At 40.5% G+C, this 23,696-nt stretch overlaps 1 protein-coding gene across 4 annotated transcripts in view; it reads left to right on the top strand.

Annotated features, from left to right (window-relative positions):
* The window catches only part of CREB5 (cAMP responsive element binding protein 5), a 416,133-nt gene extending 392,822 nt beyond the window's left edge, over positions 1 to 23,311 (top strand). Inside the window, exons 8-12 of one of the 4 annotated variants that reach the window (XM_027102313.1) lie at positions 719 to 1,042; positions 5,425 to 5,655; positions 14,117 to 14,225; positions 14,783 to 14,811; positions 15,119 to 15,220. In XM_027102313.1, coding sequence (XP_026958114.1) covers positions 719 to 1,042; positions 5,425 to 5,655; positions 14,117 to 14,225; positions 14,783 to 14,787 — 669 coding nt within the window. In that variant the 3' untranslated portion in view covers positions 14,788 to 14,811; positions 15,119 to 15,220. Of the gene's footprint in view, positions 1 to 718; positions 1,043 to 5,424; positions 5,656 to 14,116; positions 14,226 to 14,782; positions 14,812 to 15,118 lie in introns of all 4 variants that reach the window. The other 3 variants (XM_027102311.1, XM_027102312.1, XM_027102314.1) reach the window with 3 other exon arrangements.
* The last annotated feature ends 385 nt before the right edge of the window (positions 23,312 to 23,696 follow it).

Below are 23,696 nucleotides of genomic sequence, written 5' to 3'. Positions count from 1 at the left end.
GTTGGACGTACCTGGCCTGTGATGTGGTCATCAAAGAAGCTGTAGGAGTGCAGTGGTCCATATTCTTCTACTTTCCTCATTTCCTTCCCAAAGTCAGAAGAACGTTACTATGTGAGAAAATTAGATTATTAAAGGGACTGTGAGAAGTATCATGGTAACAAATGGGAAGATCTACATATTGACTCAAGAAGTTATGGATTTCTTACCTAATTTGAAGACTTAACATTAGTTCTGTTCCTGTATTCCAAAATTTGAAGTGATTTCCTCTTTGGGTCTGAGAAATCTTTTGAAAGGCAAAAATGTTTTATTCTTATGACTCATCATAAAACACAGTGCCATATCGGATGGGCCCTTTGTTCAGTGGCATTATCACATTGAATGGTTCCATTGGGTTTATACTTGCATTTGGCTGTCAGTAGGATATGATTAACAACTGGAGAGTAGGAAATACCTTTTAGCAGAATATCTAGGGTATCCTGCTCATTTCCCATGACAGTTGAATTAATTAACATTCATGGCTGACATTGATTCTTCTACCTACCATAATATATATGAAAATTTGAAATTAATATAAAAGTCATACTGCTACCAGTAAAAAAATGTTAACAATAGTACCATAAAATATTATAAAATTGAAAATATGAGTCATTTTGATTCAAAATCCCTATTGTGTACACGACTGACCTCAGCTGTCCCCTCTTGTTTTGTTCTGTTTCAGAGGTTGAAGGCTGCGTTGACTCACCACCCTGCTGCCATGTCAAATGGGAATATGAACACCATGGGACACATGATGGAAATGATGGGGTCCCGTCAGGACCAGACGCCACACCATCACATGCACTCACACCCACATCAGCACCAGACACTGCCAGCCCATCACCCCTACCCACACCAGCACCAGCACCCAGCACACCATCCTCATCCTCAGCCCCATCACCAGCAGAACCACCCACATCATCACTCCCACTCCCACCTTCATGCACACCCGGCACATCACCAGACCTCGCCACACCCACCCCTGCACTCCGGCAACCAAGCACAGGTACACCTTTTTCATCATCTCTTTCTCCCTTCTCGTTAACAGTACAAGCTCAAATATGGGGCTCATTGGCAGCAACCTTGTTTGACGAGCCCAGGTGTTCTATCTGACACTCTGGGGGGGGCTCTGGGTTACCCATAAGACCCTACCAGATCATAGTTTCTATAACTAATAAGGTAAATATCAGGTTTAGTTTCTAGGGGCAAACGTAAGCTTCAAGTTCTCCAAAATCTATTTTGCAGTGTGTTATAATGTTAACCCTAAAAAAGTAACACCAATGGAGGACTACGAATTTAAGCTTTAAAGAAAGATGTGAAAAAAGGATGAGAAAAGTAAGTTAATTCTAACCATGGTTCTATCTGCAGTACTTTATAACATCCTAGAGACTCAATTTTGTCACCTGCAAAATGGAAGTTAAATACAATGGGCAATCTTCTGAATAACAGTAAGTGTTAAAAATATAAAGGGTAACAATTTCAGGCAGACAAAGAGGCCCGGTAATGGATGTTAGGGTGTAAGGTGTTGTGTAAATGGTAAAGAAAGGTGACTCATTCCACCCAGTGAGAAATGTGTTGGAGGGAGAAGGCAGAGAGCCAGGCTCTGTAGATGATCAGTTCAAGGGGAAGGCCAAATCCCAGTGGTGGAAAGTCACCAGGAGTGGCTAGAAAGAAAGCCAGCATTTAGACACAACTGGAAGAGGGTCGGGGGATCTGGCAGACGTTACGTCACCCAGCCCAAGAAGAGCGGCGGGTCCATGTACCCGAGTGAGTTTTAGTAAGTGGATGAAGGGCATGTATAGGAGCATGGCTAGTCCTAGACATTTTGGACCTTCAAGTGGGATGACCTTTGTCAGTTCCCTCCACCCATTCAAACTGCCAGGTTCCAACCAGCTGGGTCAGAATGGTGTCAGAAGCTTGGAATCACACTTATTCACTGTCTCCTCCATTGTCTGCCTCTGTACCTCTCACCGGGCAGCTTTTAGAGATCTTGCATCAACCCCTCCAACACACACCAAACCTGGACAGCCATCCACAAAATGTGTTATCCATAAGCAACTCTCCATTCAATAGATAAGCTTATTTATTAGCTAAGCTTACTTTTGCAAAGTTCTTAGAGGTATTCTATATAGAAAATAAGAGTGTAGGCTTTGGAGTGAGAAAACTTTCATTCTTTTCCCACCTTACTTGTTGTATGACTGTGGTCAGTAGATGAACCTCTCTAAGCCTCAGTTTTCCCATCTGTAAAATGGGGTGATAATAGACCAAGCTCATAGACCCTCAGGAGTATTAAATAAGAGAATGTTTTGCCCTTGGCACAGTTTTCAATACATGATAGCCATGATTAATTCCAAACCGAATAATGTGATAGAAGCTTAGCAAGTAGTTTAGCAATAAAATGCTATCCAAAGCACCTTTTTAGTCATGTGCCATAGTAGGACATATATTTAGAAGGGAAAAAGAGAACTATAATAGATCAACTATAAACTATAATAAGGTCAAAGATAGGCAGATAGATTCACATGTATACTTATATTTTTTAAAAATGGATAGCATCAAGTTTTGGTTGCATTTGTGAGCGAGTTACTTCACAGACAAGCTTAACAGTTCATTAAATATAAAAGCCATTCATTAGCTAATTACGAATTAGCCAATTGCCCTCCATCTCAAGTCAGTAAGTGGCCAGTTTTATATGCAATCAGTTAATTGCCTTTATAATTGGCTGCACAAAGTTGCTTTTTTATCCTATGCTACTAAAAAGAAAGAGTCCAGGTTGGTCTTGTTGAAATTTGAACAAGATCATTTAGACCGTATTCAAAATGCCACTGCTAACTGTATTAACTTGGTTGATACTGAGATTCTTGTCATGTGGCCTAATTGTATGATTGTCAGAACAACAGAAGTTTATTAAGGTCATCCAACTCTGAGATTCTAAGATGACTTGGAATAAATTCTGTCATTTTGAAATTACAGTTAATTATTTTTGATCAAAATTTTCAGAGCATCTGTGTCAACAGAATGCCATTCTATTTATTTTACTGAAGTATAGTTGGTTTATAATATTGTGTTAGTTTCAGGTGTACAGCAAAGTGATTTGGTTATGCATATATATATCTATATTCTTTTTTATTCTTTTCCATTATAGTTCATTACAAGAACTATGAATATAGTTCCCTGCGCTATACAGTAAATCCTTCTTGTTTATCTATTTTATGTATGGTAGTGTGCCTCTGTTAATCCCATACTTCCAATTTATCCCTCCCACCCCACCCCTACAGAATGCTATTTTAAAAAGATAATGATAGGTAACAATAATTATAGTTTTTGATAATTTTGTTTAAAGCACAAATTCTGGTCTTAGGGTTGCATTTTCAATTTCTCCTGGCTTCTTGCGATTCTTTTGCATATAAGAATGTGACTTCAGAGTCCTGGTACCACTCCTTGGCCACCAGGAATTTCTCTTAACCAAACCACACCTTGACCCTGAACCTGGACTGCACCTGAAACCACCATGTAACTTACCCCTTTGGGTAAAGGCAGAGGAGAAGCATCAGGGGGTAAAGGCTTGTTAACGTTAGCATGGTAGAATACAGTATTGAAAGAGAGGTCCCTGCACCGGAGATTAAAACCCAGTTTTACCTACTTGAGAGTCTTGTCTAGGGCTGGCAGTGAGAGATCACTAATTCATACAAAGAAATGAATGAATGTATTTCATTCATTTTTTGCCTGTTAATCCCATACTCCCAATTTATCCCTCCCACCCCACCCCGACAGAATGCAAAAATAGCCAGGTTAGCGCCTTCTTTCCTAGTGCTTTGCTTTGCGGTGGTTAGCTCAGAAGTTACTGCACCTGAAATGACTAGTGCTAAACGTTTGCCAATAAGAAGGAATACATCTTCATCAGCCGCTCTGGTGAGTAAGATCTTAGACAATTTATTTTGTTATTCCTCTGTGATTCGGAGGAAAGGAATTGCCAATAAACAGTTTTAGAAAATGTCTTTGCTTTAAACAAAATTACTGAGATGCAATCTAACCTCAGTCCTGAGACTGATTCTTTTTCAGTTAGTCATGGAGGGTTTGATAGAGTTTAGGATTAAAATATATCATCATCAGTCAGCTGATGTCAACCAGGAGCCATTATTAGTGCAATTACAGTCATTCTGATTGATTTCAATCATAGGGTTGGAATGTGGTAGAAAAGGTGGCTGGGTTTCATTTTTAAAACTTTTTGCCTGTTATTTCTGCAGGTTAAATGCCTCTTGTAAAACAACTTTATAGGTATTACAGCCATAAGCCTGAGTGACTGAGCAATGAGAGGGAGGAGAAAAAAACCACCACCACCCTTTATTGAGAATGAAGAAAAGGGAAGGAGTGACGTGCATTAGGGAAGCATTAGGTGTCCAGACTCATCAACAATCAGTCATAGAAATTTCACTAGGTGCTGAGTGTCTGCTGTATGAAGGGAAATAAAGCCATATGTGTGGGAGTCCCTAAAACCTTAGATGTTGTTGAGCCCCATGCAGACCTTACAAGGAATCTATAAGCATAGTAAAACTTTTTAGTAAAGTGCTTTGCCACTCCTAGGATTTCCTTATAATGTAAGTATATACAACCACCCCTCCCTGTCAACAGACACGGTGTGTTAACAGGGCTCAGTGCCGCATCACGATGGACTTTCGAAGGCCCCGCTTCCCCATCACCTAGAAATTCACCCACTCACCATCTCCTGTAACTCCTTCAGCCTTGGTCAAGCTCTGAGGAGGAGACAGGCCCATTTGCAGTTTGCAGGTCCAGCTCGGCATTTGCAGTAAGAACTGTGAAATTGTGACAAAAGGATTTCAGCTGCTTTCCAGGCTTCACGGGGTTCTTTTGATAGGAGTCACAATGGCAGTGCTGTCCCAGAGGTGTGTTCTAGGAACATGGTTTTGACACCATTAGTATTAAAGGCATTCACAACCTGCCCAGAAGGAGTTTTCTGCAGATGACAGAAGACTCATCAGTAGGGTGACAGTCACCCTGACCTCTGTTTTCACCTGTGCCATACATTGGCACTTTCAGATTTTACAAGGCATCTTAAAATATTTTTAACATCTGAGGAGAAAAAAAAATGTTTCTTCTATCATGATTCAGCCAAATGCCAGTCAGGGGAAAAAAATCTACTTGACTCTCTTTTCGCAGATCATCCCTGTATCTTTTGCCAAAATATCATAGAAGATAGCGGGGTGATGCTTTTCCTTTTCATGAGCGTGATCTCATTGTTGACTTCATTCTTAGAAAACAAGTGTAACGTGCTAACTAAAACAAGCGACTCCCTGTGTTTTGCATTTCAACACCTTACCCAGCCGTTCCTCCTCTCTCCCCATCACCCCCTCCCCCTCTCTTTCCCAGCAGGTTTCACCAGCGACACAACAGATGCAGGCCACCCAGACGATACAGCCGCCTCAGCCCACAGGGGGGCGCCGGCGAAGGGTGGTGGATGAGGATCCTGACGAGAGGCGGCGGAAATTTCTGGAACGGAACCGGGCAGCCGCCACCCGCTGCAGACAGAAGAGGAAGGTCTGGGTGATGTCACTGGAAAAGAAAGCAGAAGAACTCACCCAGACAAACATGCAGCTTCAGGTGCAGGCCACTGTCTCTCTCCACAGGACTCAAAGGCCCTGTGTAACATTGGCATTTCCTGCCCCGGCAGGCACTTGTTGACCTAAGCACTAACACCACCCCTTAGCCCACAGAGCAACTGCAGGCTGATTCCTCAAGGTTTATTAGTTCCGAGACACTCTACAAAACAAAACAACCATTCAGTTTTACATCGGTCTGCTCTGAGGAGGGAAACCCTGCCCAATTAATCTATAGGGCTGGGAGCAGAAGCTTGGTCAGACAGAGGTTCAAACTCTTGTTCCGTACCTACCTGCTGGGTTTAACCTCTCTGGCTCTCAGTTTCCTCACCTATAAAATGGGAATAATAACCTCATAAAGTTGTTGGGAGGAATAAATGAACTAATGTCTACAGAGCCGTTTGTGCATCATAAATCTGCAACCGAAAGGCCGCTCTTTATGTCCACTGGGTGACGGGGTTGCTTCACTTTACACTAGATTATCTATATTTTTGTTTAGTGGAAAAAAGGGAGGTTTGTGTTTATTATTTTGCTCCATAAGAAAAGGCATGTTTCCATCTCATTTTTAAACTTGACAAGATTTGGATCTTGCATGATTTTTGCTTTCCATGGGTGGCTCAGTGGGGGGACATTTTATAACAAGGCCACTTCTAGGAATTTTTGAGAACCTCCAGCACCTGGAGCTTCTCCAGCGGACTTCATGCCATACACATGACACAGTTCAGGACATTTGTTCTAACACAAAAAGAAGTGCACTGTTCACCAGCAGAAGAAAAAGCAAGTATTATGTAAGTGACAAGCAGTCAGGGATCGCAGTAAAAATCGTGGATTATAGTGCTGGATTATATACAGTGCTTCCAGGAGCAGAGATAATGGCTAAAGAGTGGAGGGAAGAGGGGACAGAATGCCTAAAATAGGGAGAACCTGCTCCTCAGTAGTTCATAGGTCACCTTCACCCCCCCATCCTCTGCGCATCCTCAGAAAGGAGCAATTAGGGTGCCAAACCCCCCTTTGCATATTTAATTCCATTAAGTGGAAATGGTCTTGAGACGTCCAGTGTACAAACTGAAATTTTACAAAGAAAGTTTGGGTTATACAGGGACTGACTGTCATCATTTATGGATGTTCACTCTCCCCCCCAAAGTTTATCATTCTTTTAACGACAGACATGAGAAAGAAACTGGGAAACGTATATAGCAGATATGGGGGAAGCAAGATAAGAAATCCTCCCACTGGCTTGTACGAAGCTTGTGTGAAGTTGGAGACTCTGTTACCCTCTCCCCCGACCACTTACCCCCTTTTCTAATGTCGGGTCTAGCATGGAGAGTTCCTGAGTGTCTGTACTCAGTATCTGCTGAATAAATGAATGAGCTCCCCATCTCTGGAGTGTCCAAGAACTAGCTGCCTGACCACTTGGCAAAGATGGGATTTAGGGAATCAAGCCGCAGAGTTTGGCTGGACTCAGACACCGCCGAAACCACTCTAACGTGAAAGTCTATAATTCTAGAATCTGGCAGGCATAGTAGTATGTGAGAAGCTTTTAGGTGGACATGAGTACACATTTTTAATATTACTAATAATATTTTAATTTTTATGTGTACTGAAAAATGTAATCAGAACATCAAACCTTCAGTTTCACAGATATTTTTGGTAAGGACCAGGCTAAATCTTTAAAAAATGAGTTAATTTGTACGAACATGTTAAGTAAATAAAAGTTCTGGTGTATGTGACCTAGCAAATATCACAGCAGTGGTTTTGTAATGACTGAAACGTGAGAACCCCTGGAATTTGCTACCAGTTCTGAGATCTGCAAGAGGATCATGAACAGGTGCAGGTTTTCTCAATCTCAGCACTGTTACCTTGGGGCTCAGTAATTCTTTGTTGTCTCCAGTGCAGTGTAGATACTTAGCAGTATCCTTGACCTCTACCCTCTAGGTATCAGTAGCACCCTCTACCCCACCCCCAAGTTGTGACAACTGAAAAACGTTCAGACAATACCAAATGTCCCCCGTGGGGGGCAAAATTACCCGAGTGAGACCCACTGACCTAGATGAAGGAGCCTTGAGTAGTCAGCTGACATGTAATCAGAGGCGGACAAGTTTTTAAATCAGTTTTAACTAAAATGAGTCCTTGCAGAATGACCCCAGGGTATTGACCATCATTCTAGAGCCTGAAGACATGGAGGGGGTCATAGCAGAGAGCCAGGAAAAGTGAGGATACTGGTTTACTTTGACGTCAGATGTGTTCATGACTTGACATATGAACATATGTTATCGCTTTCACTTAACATATAAGGTACTTAACATATAAGGTATATCCTTATATGTTATATGTGATATGTGATATGTTATATCCTTATATGTGAACCTAATCTACTTTTTTAAAAGAGTATATTTTAAAACATGCTTATTGCCAGAAGAGAGAGTTTTTATTTTATTTATTTATTTTTGGCTGCATTAGGTCTTAGTTGTGGCACATGGGATCTTTTGTTGCAGCTCGTGGGCTTCTAATTGTGGCACTCGGGCTCAGTAGTTGCGGCCCGGGCTTAGTTGTCCCGCAGCATGTGGGATCTTAGTTCCCCAACCAGGGCTCGAACCTGCATCCACTGCACTGGAGGGCGGATTCTTAACCACTGGAATACCAGGGAAGTCCCAAACCTAATCTATTAATTTTCACATTTTTCGAACCAAAATGGAAGGATAAGAGATACTAGAATTCTAGCCCCTGAAAACCAGAAAAAAAGTCCTATTGGGGCCATTCAACAGGCACCAGTATTTTTGGTTGTTAAAGCAGTGCCTGAGGAAGGGACGGTCTCTGAAAAGACTACGTTGTTGGTGTTTTCCAACCACTGCTTTGCTTCACAGGGACAGAAACCACAAGGGCTCCATGTTTTCTGTGATGCCGAGCGCTCTGCATCATGCCGTGTGATGCTGGAGAGGATATGCAGATTCTGCTACCTTTGAATGACCCTTTCCCTCTCACTGGACCTTTGTCAAAAGAAAAAGTTGTCTCTCTTGAGGCTGGTCCAGTGAGCCAAATTTTAAGTAAACAGAAATGGAAGGTGCTACACAAACAAACTCCCTCCAAAAGGAATATCCAAGGTCTGGATGGCCAGCTGCCACTTTTGAGTTGTTTTCCAGCATAAATCTTCTAGTTAGGCTGCAGAGCTTCAGATTGGAAAAATTAGAACTGAGAAAACAAAATCAAACTCCCAGACTTCATTTCCTCATCTCGCAACAAATCTCTACCCAAGAGGTCAACACAGGTATAGGAACTGGGGGAAATATTAGAAACCACCCAATCTGACATTTTATTTGGGAGAAACTGAGTCTCGGGGGACATGAGAAGTCTTCCTGAAAGTCACACAACCAGCAAGTAGTAGGATGAAAACCCAAGCGAGTCTTCTCTTGACCTAACCCACTGCTCTGTGATCTTTCATTCTAGAAAGTTCTTCAACTATGAAGGAATCCACATTCTTTTCACTGACAGAGTGGCTGAGATCAGCTCTAAATTCATCAACTGCTAATGTGGTGCTCAGTGGATTGTGTTCAATAGATGATACGGAAATCGTCTGGTCGCCCACGGAAATAATTGCTTTTCTTTTTCAGTACAAAGACACATGGCCTAAGTCGCTGCTGAAATTTTAGACACACGAGCTCAGGTTTAGGACTTGGCAAGAGAATAGGCCAGATGGGAACTGTTGCTGTACAAATTGAAAGTCCTTTGTTTTAGAATGAACCAAACCTGGCCTCAGTTAATCTACAAAAAAAAAAAAAAAAAAAAAATAGGGGAGGGGCTATGTGGCAGGGCTCATTTTGATTATTTTTTTGGCATGGACTACTGCTTGCATCAAAAAGCATTTGGAGTTTATCATATTAACAAAATGACATCCCCCTAAAACTGAAAATGTAGCTATTAGGGACTTCTTGGAGTGCTTGTTTAAAGTATGTTATTACAGTGTTGAATGTCTATATAGGGGTGCTACTTCATCCCAAGGCAACTTTATGGGTTTAAGAACAGATTAATCTTAACTACGTCTATACTCTTACAGTCCCTATTTAAATGGCTAAACTTTTAGGAGTAACAAACCCAAACTAGTTTAGAAAAAAGAAAAGAATGAAGAGCTGATTTCAGCAAGAGAATCAATACTTATTATTAATACTTTGCTTTTGCAAAGTGCTTCTATATGAAGACCTATAGTTATTATTAGAAACTACACAAGGGAGTAAAAAAAAAATTGGTGATTTGCATCAATTCATAATGCAAGGCAATTCAGAATAAGAAAATGTCTCCAGAAGTCCTGGTTTCTATTTCCCTACTAGAACTGCAGGCCACTTTTGATTTCTTTCATGCATTTTGAAACATTTGCTGTCTGGTTCTTCTCTTCCAAAATGTATTCAAGGTGATTTCTATTAATGTTATCTTGAAAAGGATTTTTATTTAAAATATAGTCTAGTATTTGTGCATTTCCTACATCAGTCGGTCTATCAATATAGAATGATATCTATCAGTATCTATCAATATGGAATGTTTATGCATGTGCACAGCACACATGATTCACTCCGCTTCCTCTGGGGCAGAGATTCTCTCCTGTTTTTAACCCAAATGCTCCCTTATGGAATCTGATGAAGGCTCTGTAGACTCTCACAATATGGAAATGTACATGGACTTGAAATTTTGCACAAAAGTGAAACTGTAAATGTTGCTTTGGAATCTGCCCTGTTAAGATTTGGAAGTACAGGAGGTGCTAGAACTGGCTCCCTTAGGAAATATAAGACTTGATATATAAGCCCATTTGAGAACACCAGAAGCAATTAACTAGTGAATAAAAAATCAAGATGGAGACCTTCACTAGATTATTAGGTAATTAGCATTCTCAATAGAAGGCAACTCATAGAATAAAAAACTATCTTGCAGGAAGTAACTAGAAAACTAGTCCAACCACCTCGTTTTACACTAGGTTGGTGTGGCAATTTGGGGAGCCAAACCCGATTATTCTCAACTCTCATTTGAGAGTTCCTTTTTCTGCTGGAAGCTGCCCCATGAATTTCTGTTGCTTCTCTGGCCATTAGACTTTTATTTAGTCCTTATCAGTATCGTACTTATGTGTGCATGATCTAAGCAAGAGGGAGGCTGATTGCTCTTGTCTATGGAGAATATTAATTGGCATTCATTTTCCAACCCTAACATAGCTAAATAACATAATTACTAATATATTACATTAAGAAATATGTCCATATTCACATATATCTTTAAATGATGGTCAGTTGTTACAGTGCTCTCCAGGTTCCTACATTTTTACAGACCCTCACAACTCCCAGGTCCTCAGTTTCTATACTTACAATGTATTGGTTTATTAATAAAGTGCTTTGCTGTCCAGAGACAAAAAAATGCCACTAAAATCATCTATTTTCTATGGGGCTTTGGTTATAGGCCAGGACACCACATACACTGTTTGTTGTGGTGATTGGTGCTGTTTTATTGTGGCCTCTCATGAAAGCAAAAGGTTTATCCTGAAATGGTTTGGGATATGCCAAGTATTGTAGGCAGTTAGCTCCTTGCAATTGTAGGAGCCCGAAGAACGGAATTCAAGGTGTTTTTTTTAAGGAAGGGGCAACGTACACTTCGAGTCTGGGGGATGGAAGACTGCCTAGAAAAGGTGTGACTGCTGAGGACACAGAGGAGGAAGAAATGGAGACTAAAATCATCCCCTCCAAGGCAGCCGCCAAGTGAGACTTTTCTTTTCTTCCAGAAGTAGAAGAAGGCAACAGAGTCCTGTTGTTTTATTTTAAATACTTTCCTCGTTTGTTTCCTAGATCATGGAAGAAAAGTATGGCTGGATTCACTAAGGACTGGAGCGTTACTCCACTTTCTTAGAACCATTGTCTACAACGGACAGTTTCCCCTTAGGGTCCAGGTGTCTAGCAGTTGTGATTTCAGAAAAGTGTTATCTCTATAGTCCAAATACAAATCATGTCACATTTCATTTTGAGGCCAAATATGTATACATTCAAACATCTTAGTTTTTTCTCCTTTTTCTGTTCTGTTTTTGTCTGTTTTGTTTTTAACCAGGGGCTGCCTTCTGTTTAATGGTCTAAAAGTAACTTTCTTTTACACAGGCTATTTTAAGCAGAGGGGGAGCTGGGAAAAGGAAGGATGGCTATCTGAATTTAAATGGGCATAAAATTAGAGAAAAAAATAGTGTTTAAGGCTAAAATAAATTGTCCTATAAATAAACTTGTCCCACTGACCCCCAAATTGACAAGGGTCACTTTCAGCTTTGATAGGGCCCCTTATCAACCGCACTTATTTGGAGGTGGGAGGTGCAATTCACCTTCCTGAACGTTCTCAAATTTAAGAGCAGTTTTCCTGTGAAATTATGTGATTTATTCATCATTAGTGCTAATTTCTCAGGCATTAAAAAAAAATTTACTGGAGTATAGTTGATTCACAATGTTGTGTTAGTTTCAGGTGTACAGCAAAGTGAATCAGTTATACATATACACATACCCATTCTTTATTAGATTCTTTTCCCATATAGGTTATTTCAGAATATGGAGCAGAGTTCCCTGTGCTATACAGTAGGTCCTTATTAGTTATCTATTTTATATATAGTAGTGCATATATGTTAATCCCAGTCTCCTAACTTATCCCTCCCCCCTTTCGTCAGATAGGCATAAAAGCCTTGTAGATGAGATTTTTATTATTTTTTTATTCATGCTACTCAACATTTGATTACTTATAATGTATTTTGCAAATGAATTTGGAATTAGGAGGTATTCTTTGAAACAATTTTCCAAAAAATTTTTTAATTAACTTCAGAATCCCAAACTTACTTTTTAGGTGATAAATACATGCCTCAAAAGCCAAGTTCATACTGAAAGTGTAGATACAACTTAATGACAAATGTTAAAACACCTTCTTCTGTGTGCATGCTTTTGAAACGTCTCCTCCACGTGGAGTATAATTGCGGGGCAGCCACAAATGAACATTGGCCAGAGAGAGGTGTTATTTATCACAACTGTAAAATGGCTTATTTGAGGTAGTGCTATGTTTACAGTTTACTTTTATCAAGTGGCAGCACCTTGGAAGCATCTGTTCTACATTTATACAGTTGTCCCTCAATATCAGCGGGTATTGGTTCCAAGACTGGCCTCAGATCCCGTAATCCGCTTATGCTCAAACCCCATCCTCAGCCCTCTGTATCCGTGGTTCCGCATCCTCAGATTCTGTCAACTGCTAATCATGTAGTATTGTTATCTATGGAAAAAATCTGCACAGAAGTGGACCCGGACAGTTCAGACCCGTGTTGTTCAAGGGTCAACTGTATTTGTAGACGATGGTGCCAAGTACATTATTCCACAAACTATGAACCTATCTTTGTGAATTACTACATAAAGTGGAGATTTGTGGCACTTATCTAAGTAAATCCACAACACCCTGATATTGAGGAGGGAAAAAGTTTATAGACTGAAATTAGCCAAACTAGTTAATGAACCAGTCAAATTAACTCAGTCATGGCCCTAAACTCTATCGCACTTGGCCTCCCTGGGCTGACCTGATCCCACCAATCGAGGACCTGCATTTGCTCTGTATACTTCCATGCTTCCTCCTAAGTGGCATCAGGCAGAAGGACGTGCTTTGTTGAACTGTAGCCCATGAAGAACTTCTTTTGGGAAATCGGCTTATTCTGAGGGCATTTCAGTTTGAAGCCGCTCACCCTGCCACACAGTTCCTCCCCGTGCCTCACGTTCACCTTCTATTCGTGGTCAATGTCAAACCTGAACCTGTAAGATAGCATGGGGACTTCCCTGGCAGTCCAGTGGTTAAGACTTTGCCTTCCAGTGCAGGGGGTGTGGGTTCGATCCCTGGTCGGGGAGCTAAGATCCCACATGCCTTGCAGCCAAAAAACCAAAATATAAAACAGAAGTATTGTAACAAATTTCAATAAAGACCTTAAAAAAACATGGTCCATGTCAAAAAAAAAAAAAAACTTAAAAAAAAAGCCTGAAGAGAATTATTATGAGAGCTAAATTTATTGAGCACTTCATATGTGCTAGGCATTGTTCTGCGTGTTTTGCATGTTACCTCATTTAATCCTCACAACAACTCAAAGAACTCTGTACTATTTTCATTCCCATCCAAGGTTGCTAGAGCTTAGCTGGGTTATGTTACCTGCCTAGAGTCACCCAGTCAGTGTAGAATGGAGGGTCCCACCTAAGTAACTTTTAATAGGATTAAGCTCTTGAGTTAAAACCTAGTCTCTTCAGAAAGCCCCTGGGAAACCTGAGGGCCAAATCAAAGGCAAGCTACAAATTTTCAGGTGAATCCCGTTAAATAATATTATTAATGTCATTCAGACATAACAGAAAAGAAGTGTGCCAGTTACACTGTTGAAAGTGCACGGGGCCTTGGGTTTGTATTCTCTGGTCTTCTTAACATGACTTGGATCCGTCTCTTTCCAGAATGAAGTGTCCATGTTGAAAAACGAGGTGGCACAGCTGAAACAGCTGTTGTTAACGCATAAAGACTGCCCCATAACAGCCATGCAGAAAGAATCACAAGGATATCTAAGTAAGTCATTGACTTGTTTGCTTGTTTTAGTGTCCAGGTTTTTTGCCACCAATTTCTCATTGGATTTATTGAAAGAACAAAAGTAAAGCATAGACTGCACACCCAGGTGGATATCATGCTAGAATTCTTGAGTGGCTGCCAGACTACTGCACCAGAGGGAACCCTTCTTTTCTGACCCCATTCATCACCATGACCGCCACCTCCTAATAATTTCTGGCTAGACGTTCCCTGGCATTCCACATTGTAAAATCCCACCAAATTCCAATCCTGCAGCCAGTAGGAGCCCAGTTACTGGTGGGCTAGCAGTCTTTTATGGGCTGGGAAACAGGCTTTGGGTGAATTATATCCAGTGCCTCAGGATATGCTACATGTTATTCACCAGGCTGAAAAGCTAGTGAGCTTGTCTCAGTTTACCAGTACGTAAAGTGGATCTGTTTTTCTAGATCCCAATATCTGCACCTGGAATGTCAATAGGTTCAATGCTAATTGAGTAGGGGATGGTGGAAGAAGGGGGGATTCATGGCTGAAGGTCAACTTCTTTTCAAATAATTTTTTAGATTGAGCAACACAGATTCTCCCACCACATGTGAGTATTTTTCCACATTTGATATATGGATGGCTCTTTGAAAAGACAAGATGGGGACTTCACATGCCACAACTTAAACACATCAACTCATGTTGCTGATCTAGAAAGCATGGCTTTGCTTGTAGCTATAAACTGGGAAGGCATAGCTTTGTGACTTTAAAATAAAGTTTTGGAATTAACCTCCAGGAGAAAATGTGTGAAACGCTCCTATTTCTAGCAAGCATCTAGCAATATTTTTTGAGTAGTCTCCAAGTCCACCCAGGAAAGAGCTATATTGGTGTGTGTGTATATGTGTGCTTTTTCCTAGGTCCAGAGAGTAGCCCTCCTGCAAGCCCCGTCCCCACGTGCTCTCAGCAGCAGGTCATCCAGCATAACACCATCACCACTTCCTCGGCCGTCAGCGAGGTGGTAGGAAGCTCCACCCTCAGTCAGCTCACCACTCACAGAACAGACCTGAATCCGATTCTCTAAAATCCGAGGGTCAGACCTTGCCTCCAAGGAGAGCTGTCGCATATCCTGCGTCCTTTCTTTTAAGGGCATTTTTAGAATTAACTCAGACCTGGAAGACTCCTCAGCCCTTCAAAGACTGGCTTTCATTTTTATAGTTATTATGGAAATGTTGTCTTTTATACTCAGTTATATAAGCAAAAAAGGGAGTTATGCAATTAATAATCTATCAGCTTGGGAAATGCTTTGGTGCTTTTCTCCAATTTTCTGGTACCAGTTACTTGTTTATAAACTGAACTCTTTCTGTATATAGTCATGGTTTCATTCTTATCAGTCCAACCCTTTGCCTGAAACGTTGAATCTTGTTAAGCCACAGCTTTTAGCCAAAATGAGGCGTACCTAGATGTCCGGTATACAGACTGCAAGGCAACTGGGGGAGAAGTCTGATGATGTCATAGCTTATGTTGAGTTGGTGCTATGATGTCACCAGAATCCCAGATAAATGGAGAGCCTTTTCCACAACCCTGTTTCTCTTACTATAAAAAAAAGTATAAGCTCCACTGATGTCCAAATAAAATCAGCAAGCATCTCACCACCTCTCCTCCTACTCTTGGTCCACTTCCTTTAATGCCCAATTTTCCTTTCCATTTCCACTTTTACCTGGGCTCCCTATTGACTCTTTATTTTTACTTGCTGTTTTATTTTTTCCCCTTTAGCGTTGCATGCAAAGAAGAAAATAATGTTTAAAGGAAAAAAAAAAAAGCGCTAATGTGGACCTAGCCATGGCTTCCCTTGCCCCTGACCCATTCAACTCTTGCTTTTCACAAAAGAGTAACCGGGAGATGTTTAATGTGCCTGGTTTAATGTTTTTAATAATCAGAGCAAATAAAAGGTGGCTTAGCCGTAGGTGAAGCACCGTTGAATGCCAGCTGTGGAGACACTAGGGAAGGGAGCTTTATAAGCCTGAATTGTGGAAGTCCAAATTATGATGCAGAGCTAGAACATCATACCCTCGAATTACAGCTGGTTTTATATGGCCTGTCTGTAATGTTGAAAATCCATGTACTATACAATAATTCAGAAGGGCTCTGTTCACTACACAGATTATGTTGTTCAATCATTAGCTGCTAATAGCCTAAGATATATTATTATTTTTTTCTTAAGCCTATGGAACCGTCTTTGCTGTTCTGGTGGGTGAAAGTAGATGAACTACTGGAGGAACAGAGAGAGAGAGAAAACCTAATGTTTCCATGGAGGTGCTTCCCGCCCTCCCACAGCAGTTAAAGCACTCTGGCTGCTCAAAGTATCCCCTGGATATGGCTACTCCACTCTTCTGAATAATTCTGATTTATACTTTCAGCAACTTTCCTGGACTTGCCCATTATAAAAAGCAGATAGTCTGAACCACAGTTGTGCCTCCTTGAAACAAGCCATTCTACTGTGCTAAGGTTTTAACATCACATCTCACAAATAACTGGGGCTAATGTTCTTCTCTAGTTGTCTAGGCAGGTGCTGGTGTTTCATCTCCATTTGAATGCTTGACCTCCAAACATGAGTGTGTGTGTGTGTGTGTGTGTGTGTGTGTGTGTGTGTGAGAGAGAGAGAGAGAGAGAGAGAGAGAGAGAGAGAGAGCGCGCGAGCGAGCGCGCAAGATAATGGGATTTTAAAAAGTAGTATTTTACAAAAGGTGTAGCTTTTATAAGAGTTCGGAAAAGGGAAGGATGTGGGTTTTTTTTCTCTCAGTATAGTGTAAGAATCTATTTTGGAGAAAAAAAGAAAATATAAGGGTTATGAAGCATGGTTTTTATAACTAGTTTCAGTTTTATCTAATAACTTACTTTTTAAATCAATATTTATCAACAATCTTTTCATGTATGCAGTGCTTTCAAAAAGAAAGTTTTGAGTTTCCAGGGAAACGCATAACTTGGATATATGATCTAAAAAATCAAAACAAAAGCAAAAAAAAAAAAAGAGAAAAAAGAAAAAAATGCAAACAAGAAAAGGATTTTCTATTATATTTTAGACAAACATATCATTTTGAAGTATTTTAAATACTGAATTCAGTTATTTTGTTTTGTTTTGAATCCCAGCTGTAATAGCTGAATGGTTTAACCTAACTGGCTTCCTAAGAAGTTTAAGATTTAGCTAAAAAAGCAGTTAACATTCTTGTCTCTATTTTGAAATCAAAAATAATTTTTTCTAAACTCCTTCCTAGGACCATTTATGTGTCCCTCTAAAAAGGAGAAAGAGCTCATTGAAATATTTGGGTATTTTAATTTTTTAATTTTTAAAAAATTTTTGTTTTGCTTTAAGTGAAAAATATTTTCTTTCTTTACTGCATGCATAGCACTTAATGAAATGGATTTTTAAAAAATCCACTGGTGATATCAGAATGTCCAAGGAGCGGGCTGTCACTGAAATGACGGTTTACTTTACTTCTGTTCCACCTCTTAATTGAAATATTTAGTTGTTAAACCAAAAGCCTCTGCAGTTAAGAACTTGCCTGAGTTTTAATTCAGCAGCTTGACGGTTTGACTGACGTGCATTATAGATAGCTCAATTATGTCTGTTTTTTATGCTAAGAAGGCAAACCACCACACACAGGTTAGCAAACGGGCCTCCACGTATAATTAGAATAAACTTCTTCTTATACTTAGGGCCTTTAGGTATGTTCATTAGCAGTGTGGAAATACAGTGAATGGAGGATGCCAGCAAGTTGTCAGAGCTTCTTGAAATCCTGAACAGAAAGGCTCATTGGTCAAATCCAACACTCGACTTATCATTATTAAATATTTCACTTGAAGGCCTAGCTTTCACCAGACTGTAGAATAATGTCTGCCTGAAAATCTCTCCATTCTTGTCCCACACTTTTTGCCAATCTGGGGAAACATTCTGCCCCGTTCTCCTCTCCCACCCAGCTACTGGGTCATCCGTCCATATGGTCACAGATCAGTTGCAATGACCTTCAGAGCACCCATCCTGAGGAGGGAGGGCCCGCAGCGCAGCACTGCCTCTCCTCGTTCACAGGTGGGTTTCTGTCAGCAGGATCTGCTTCTGAAGTCACTGCCAACCTGCCTGGAAACTTCCACAGCGCCTCCCCTGCCTCCTGTGACAGGAATTAGCAGCCAAGATAGGGACACCTGATAGCGTTTCTACCAGGTCAGTCCTTACCTACACTGAGGCATTCCCATCTTAATTGTTTCTCCTTAAGACATTTCTGAACATATGCCAGGACAAGTAGAGTGAAAATCCTCCCTGTGCATGAATGGACTCGTTTTAACGCCTGGCGTGAGGTCGGATGTTTTCCCTTTACCCTTCCCCGCAGCCCTCTCCTATCTCCACATCAGTGTTTGCCAGTCACAGTCTTAACACGGCCCACGGGGACGAGCAATTTGTGTACTGTCACTGCATGCCTTCTTTTCATTAGGGTGACTTACTTGGAGCAGTTGCTCTTTGGAGCCTGTCAGGTCCAAGAAATCAAATGCAGTGCGTGTTCCGAATAGAGGGGCATCCGTGGTGAATGTGCAGGTGGCTGTGGTCTGTTAGTTCAGAAAATTGTCGTGTGCTAGTTGAGCTTGTCATTAAAAGTCAACCAGCTGCCATAAAAGACCAGCCTTTGGCTGGGGGGGGGGGGGGGTTAAGCATCTGTAACTGCTATAAACCTAGCCATCCAGTTAGGATAGAATGTGCTTCTTTCTGGTTAATAAAAAACCATCTAAGAAAATATATATGTATGTATGTGTGTATACAGTGGAATTCAAGGACCAAAGCAAAATTTGAACAGGAATCTATTAATTTAGAATTTATAAGATATTTATTAATAAATGTTATTTTTAAACATTCCATTTGAACAATATTCTTCTGTAGGATCTACTTGTTTTTAAAGGATTAGTTCATAATAAACTACTCTAGTTGTGTGTATCTTCATTTTACAGGGTTTCTAATGGCTATTCTCCATCATTTGGTGGAAATGTTTGTTTAGACCTCTGTGCATAGAAATTTCAAGGATTTGTATTGCTCTGTGAGTTATTTTTTAATCTATGTTCGGAACAGTTTTAAATCATCTATTTCTTTTTTCATTTTTAAAGTAAGCTCTTTCCTTTAGGAAGCAGAGTTCAGCTAAAGGGAATTGGTAACTATAACTGGAACAGCTCTCTTGTAAAAGTGTAAAAACAGCTTCATCTCTGCTTCTCCCCACCGCACCCCAACTTCCCAGAATGCCTTGCACTATTCAGCTTCCTTAGTGCTCTTCTCGTCCCTTCCCAAACCGTGTGCAGTAGCTTTAAGCCATTCAAGTTCCATTATGCAGTATATCTGAGAAGGGAAAGGAAATAACCCGTTTAAATTGGAATAAAATCGTGCCTATGCGAACAGTAGCAATTTAGAATCACTCTTCTGCTTTTAAAATAATTTATATTTTAAAATTGCACTTTAGCATTTGTAATCCCCGTCAGTTTCTCTCGTTCTCTTTCAGACCTCCTCCCTGCCCTTAAACTTGCCTTCACCCTCCCCTTCCCAACTACCCCACGCTTCCTCTAAGGCTCTGAGCTGCATCATTTAAAATACTTTACGGAATATTTGCACCAGGTACATTTGCGTGCGTTCACCAGTAGCATAGCCAAGACGCATTGCTCACATCAACCTAGATGAAGCCTGCTACGAGAATGCCAAGGAGAAGAGCCAGTATACTCTTTCTCCCTTTATTCACAGCATGTTTTTTAAAAATGTTATATTATGCAACAGATGTGAGGGAGCAGCTATGCTACACTTAAGAATTTTCTATCTTATCCTCCAACCAAAGTGTGCTGAACGAGCCAGGAGACATTCTTTTGTGCATCACCATGCACATCAGACTGTCGTCCTCGCCATCGTCTCTCTGGGCTGCTGAAAAAAAACGGTGACCCTAACTATTTCACTCCTAGGTCGCAAAAATACAATGTTGCCTTGTACCGCAATTAGGGACAGCACCTCTATTTTACAATTATAACCTAAGAAAGGACAAGAAGACGCTGAAGCAATAAACTTACAAGTAAGATCCAATACCAAAACAAAGAAAAAAAAAAAAAAACCCAGCTCGTCATGTTGTGAAAATGAAAAAGTGTATGTCCATTCAAAATATTTTACTATTTCTTGTGGAGTTTTTCAGTGATGTAATGCTTATAGCCAAATTGCTTAAAGAGTGTTTATATATTTTTTTCCTTATAAATTGTCTATTTTTTAAAAAAGCTATTTAACCACAAGTTGAAGAGGGGGGGTAAGGCCAAACTGCCAGCATTTCTTAAAAGATTAATGTTCTTAAGTGGCGCTCTGATGCCTTTCCAAGCTTATCGTCAGAGGGGGCTCAATAATGATCAGCTGTTATACTTAGACCAACTTACAATATCTAGCTCATTAGAAGCCAGGATTTAGAAAGCTCTTCTTAAGCCATTGAAGATTTTCTTGCATTGTGTTTCATTTTATAGAACTTTATAGGATTTTTTTTTTAACAGAATCATTTTAGCCTCAGGACTGAGAATGTGGAACCTGAATACATTAGCTTTAAATACATCATTAAAATCTTATGCACAATAAGCTCATTAGAGTCTAGTTTGCTCCTTTAGAATACCAAGGCTATAGACGCTACAGGACGTGATGAAAGGTATCAGCCATGCTGAAGTGGAGGGGGTTTCAGAGAAAGGACCCTTCCCCACCAGCCAGCCAATAGAACAGAAGAACTGCTCGCCCTCTTTCCTTCTGTGTTCTGCTAAATCACACCTGCCTCATAGAGAGAGGAGTTCTGCCTTTGAGGTTTGTCTTGGAGAAAAGATAAACTTGAAATGTCCTCCCTGGAGAGGACATGGGATTTGGGATCTTCCGAAAAGGCCCAGAAAAAATGGCTCAGTTCAAACACAGTGTTCTAGGACAATTGGAATATAAATATTGTCCAAAAGATAGAACTAAGAGAAAAAAGGTTAACATTGTGCAAAGTAAGTGTTAACTAAGGAAGTCCTCGGAAAAGGTGCTGTCACTTTAAGTTCTGGACTCCGTGGGGTGGGGGCGGGGGGGGGTTATTTGTAATTGTAAACAGCAAAGCATTTGTGTTTGTTTGTCTGTTTGTAAAGCAACCACCTTCCTTATTGGAAGGAGAAGAAAACTGGGGGTACATACATGTAAATACTTGCAGCAGCATTTAATATGTTTCATTTTATGTTAAGCTTTTTGTTGCATCGTGAACACATTTATTGTTACCAACGGACAATGAGTTCATTAAGACTGTTCAACTAGGTCAGATTTTTACATCTCTTTCTAGCAAGAAGAGACAAGATTTTGTGCATTTGTACAAATGTTAATAATATCACTGCAATTCCAATATAATAAAGCACTCAAATGCAAATAATATATGTACCCTCTGTATGATGAAATTTGGGTTGGGGCTTAATGACATCTACTCTGCACAAGGTTTTATTCATGCCTCATAAACCAAGGCTTAGGCTTTCAGGGTCACCATCATCTAGGGACAAAAGCAGGTGAGATTTTCTCCTTCCCAGACCATCACTACTCTCCCACTGCCTCTTCCATCCAACTTCCCAACTGAGGCCACGAGTCTAACACATTCACAGTGGGGTGGCCACATGACTTTGGGATCAGCAGATTTTAACAGTCAAGAAATACAGCCAGTGTAAATTCATGTTTAAGTTGTGTCTGTGAACCAAGAATCACTTGCTGGCTAGTCTGACAGTCACATCCTGGTGTTCTTTGTTTGACCTCCAGAGAAGTGCAAAGGACAGGCTTATTAGCCCAGTATGCATGCACTCTTATAAACATGAACCCCCGCCTTCCTCTTCTTCCTGCCTTCCTTCCTCTTCCTTATTCTTTTATTATTTTTTCTAGTCATGCTCCTCTTTTTCTTACACTCAATCTGATCCATCAGCATGGCCAGAACCCAACCATCCTTTATCACCAATGTTACTGTGCAGTTCTGTCCAAGCTACCAGCATCTCTTATCTGGATTAGTGCAGTGCTCTTCTAACTGGCAGCCACAGGGAGTGTTTGAAAATGGAAGTCAGACTGTATTCCTCTACTACTTAAAACCCTGCAAGGACTTCTCCACTCATTCAGAGCAAAAGCCAAATACCTTACTATCAGGTTCTATAAAGATCCCACCTGCCCTCACCCTGTTCATTCTGAGTTCATCTCTTACCATTTTCCTTCCCCGCTCACACCTCTCCAGCTCCATTAGTATCTTTGAGGTTCCTCAAACATCCTCTCAGTATCCACCGGAGAACCTTTTCACACACTGTTCATTCCCTCTATCCAAGATAGTCTTCCCCCAGGTGTCAGCCTAGCTCCCTTTCTCATCTGTCTCCCTCTCAGTAAAGCCTTTCTATCCTACATAAAATTATATCACTCTCACTCTTCCTTCTCATCTGCCTTGCCCAGACTATACTTTCTATAGAATTTACCTCCATCTAACATAATTTAGTTTTTTTTTTTTATTGTCAGTCTCCCCCAAGTAGAATGTAAGCTCCACAAGAGAAAGGGCGTTTTCAACTTTCTTCACCCTTGCAACCCAAGATCTAGAACAGTGGATACACAATGGGCACACAGTAAACATCTGCAAGATGGGGGTCTATTATTTCCTTTCTGCCTTCTCCTTTGTTATCAGAATGCTCCAACCCATCCACCTGGTTCTGTGGCCACAGCAGTCCGATTTTAAAACCAAGTACCAGGGCATGTCATCTGACACCTCGCCTGACCTTGGGACAGGATATTTGAAATTGGGACAGAAACAACAATTTGGGGTATGGGGCGATGATTGCTGTTCTAATGGCAATCCCATCTGTTACATTTGCATTAGGACCACTCAGTACACACATGGTTCCCAAGAGAGGCTTCGTAATACCCATCCCACACTCATTTGCAATTTTAAAGCCATTAATATTGGTTAAAAAAATTGTTATGATCCCACATTTATACTTTGAGGATAGACGACTCTAATCTCTACCCTTCCTTTCATCCCTGTGTGTCCCTGGGGCTTCATAATGTCCTTTTATCTCACATTTGCTATTGTGGTTGATTATTCGTTGGTTACTGGATCACATTTTAATTTTGCATTCCATATTTTCTTATCCAAGAAAAATAGTTTTTTAGCAAGACAACCTTGTGGTTTGGGACCTAAGTATCTTCATTATGAGATCATAAAATTCTGGAGCACAATGGGCCCCCTTTTTAAAGTAATTGAAAGCAAGACGTTTTGTGAGACCTGTTCCCATGGCAGTAACATCAACTTTAGCAGAACAAGCATGAAAATTTCAGCTGCAAAAGAGAAAAAATACTGATTTTAAAAATATAAAGACAGAGTCTGGGTTTAGATTTGCCCACTTCAGAAGCTACTTCCTTTTAGCAACTGTAGATGATTTTTCAAAATGGCTGAAAGGATGGATAAATGATAACATCTG

Source organism: Aethalodelphis obliquidens, unplaced genomic scaffold (assembly GCF_003676395.1).
Source record: "Aethalodelphis obliquidens isolate GAN/ISIS:26980383/991018 unplaced genomic scaffold, ASM367639v1 scaffold5, whole genome shotgun sequence".
Classification (NCBI taxonomy): Eukaryota; Metazoa; Chordata; class Mammalia; order Artiodactyla; family Delphinidae; genus Aethalodelphis; species Aethalodelphis obliquidens.
The sequence above is the reverse complement of the archived record's forward strand: the minus strand, read 5'-3'. Positions and strand labels throughout refer to the sequence as shown.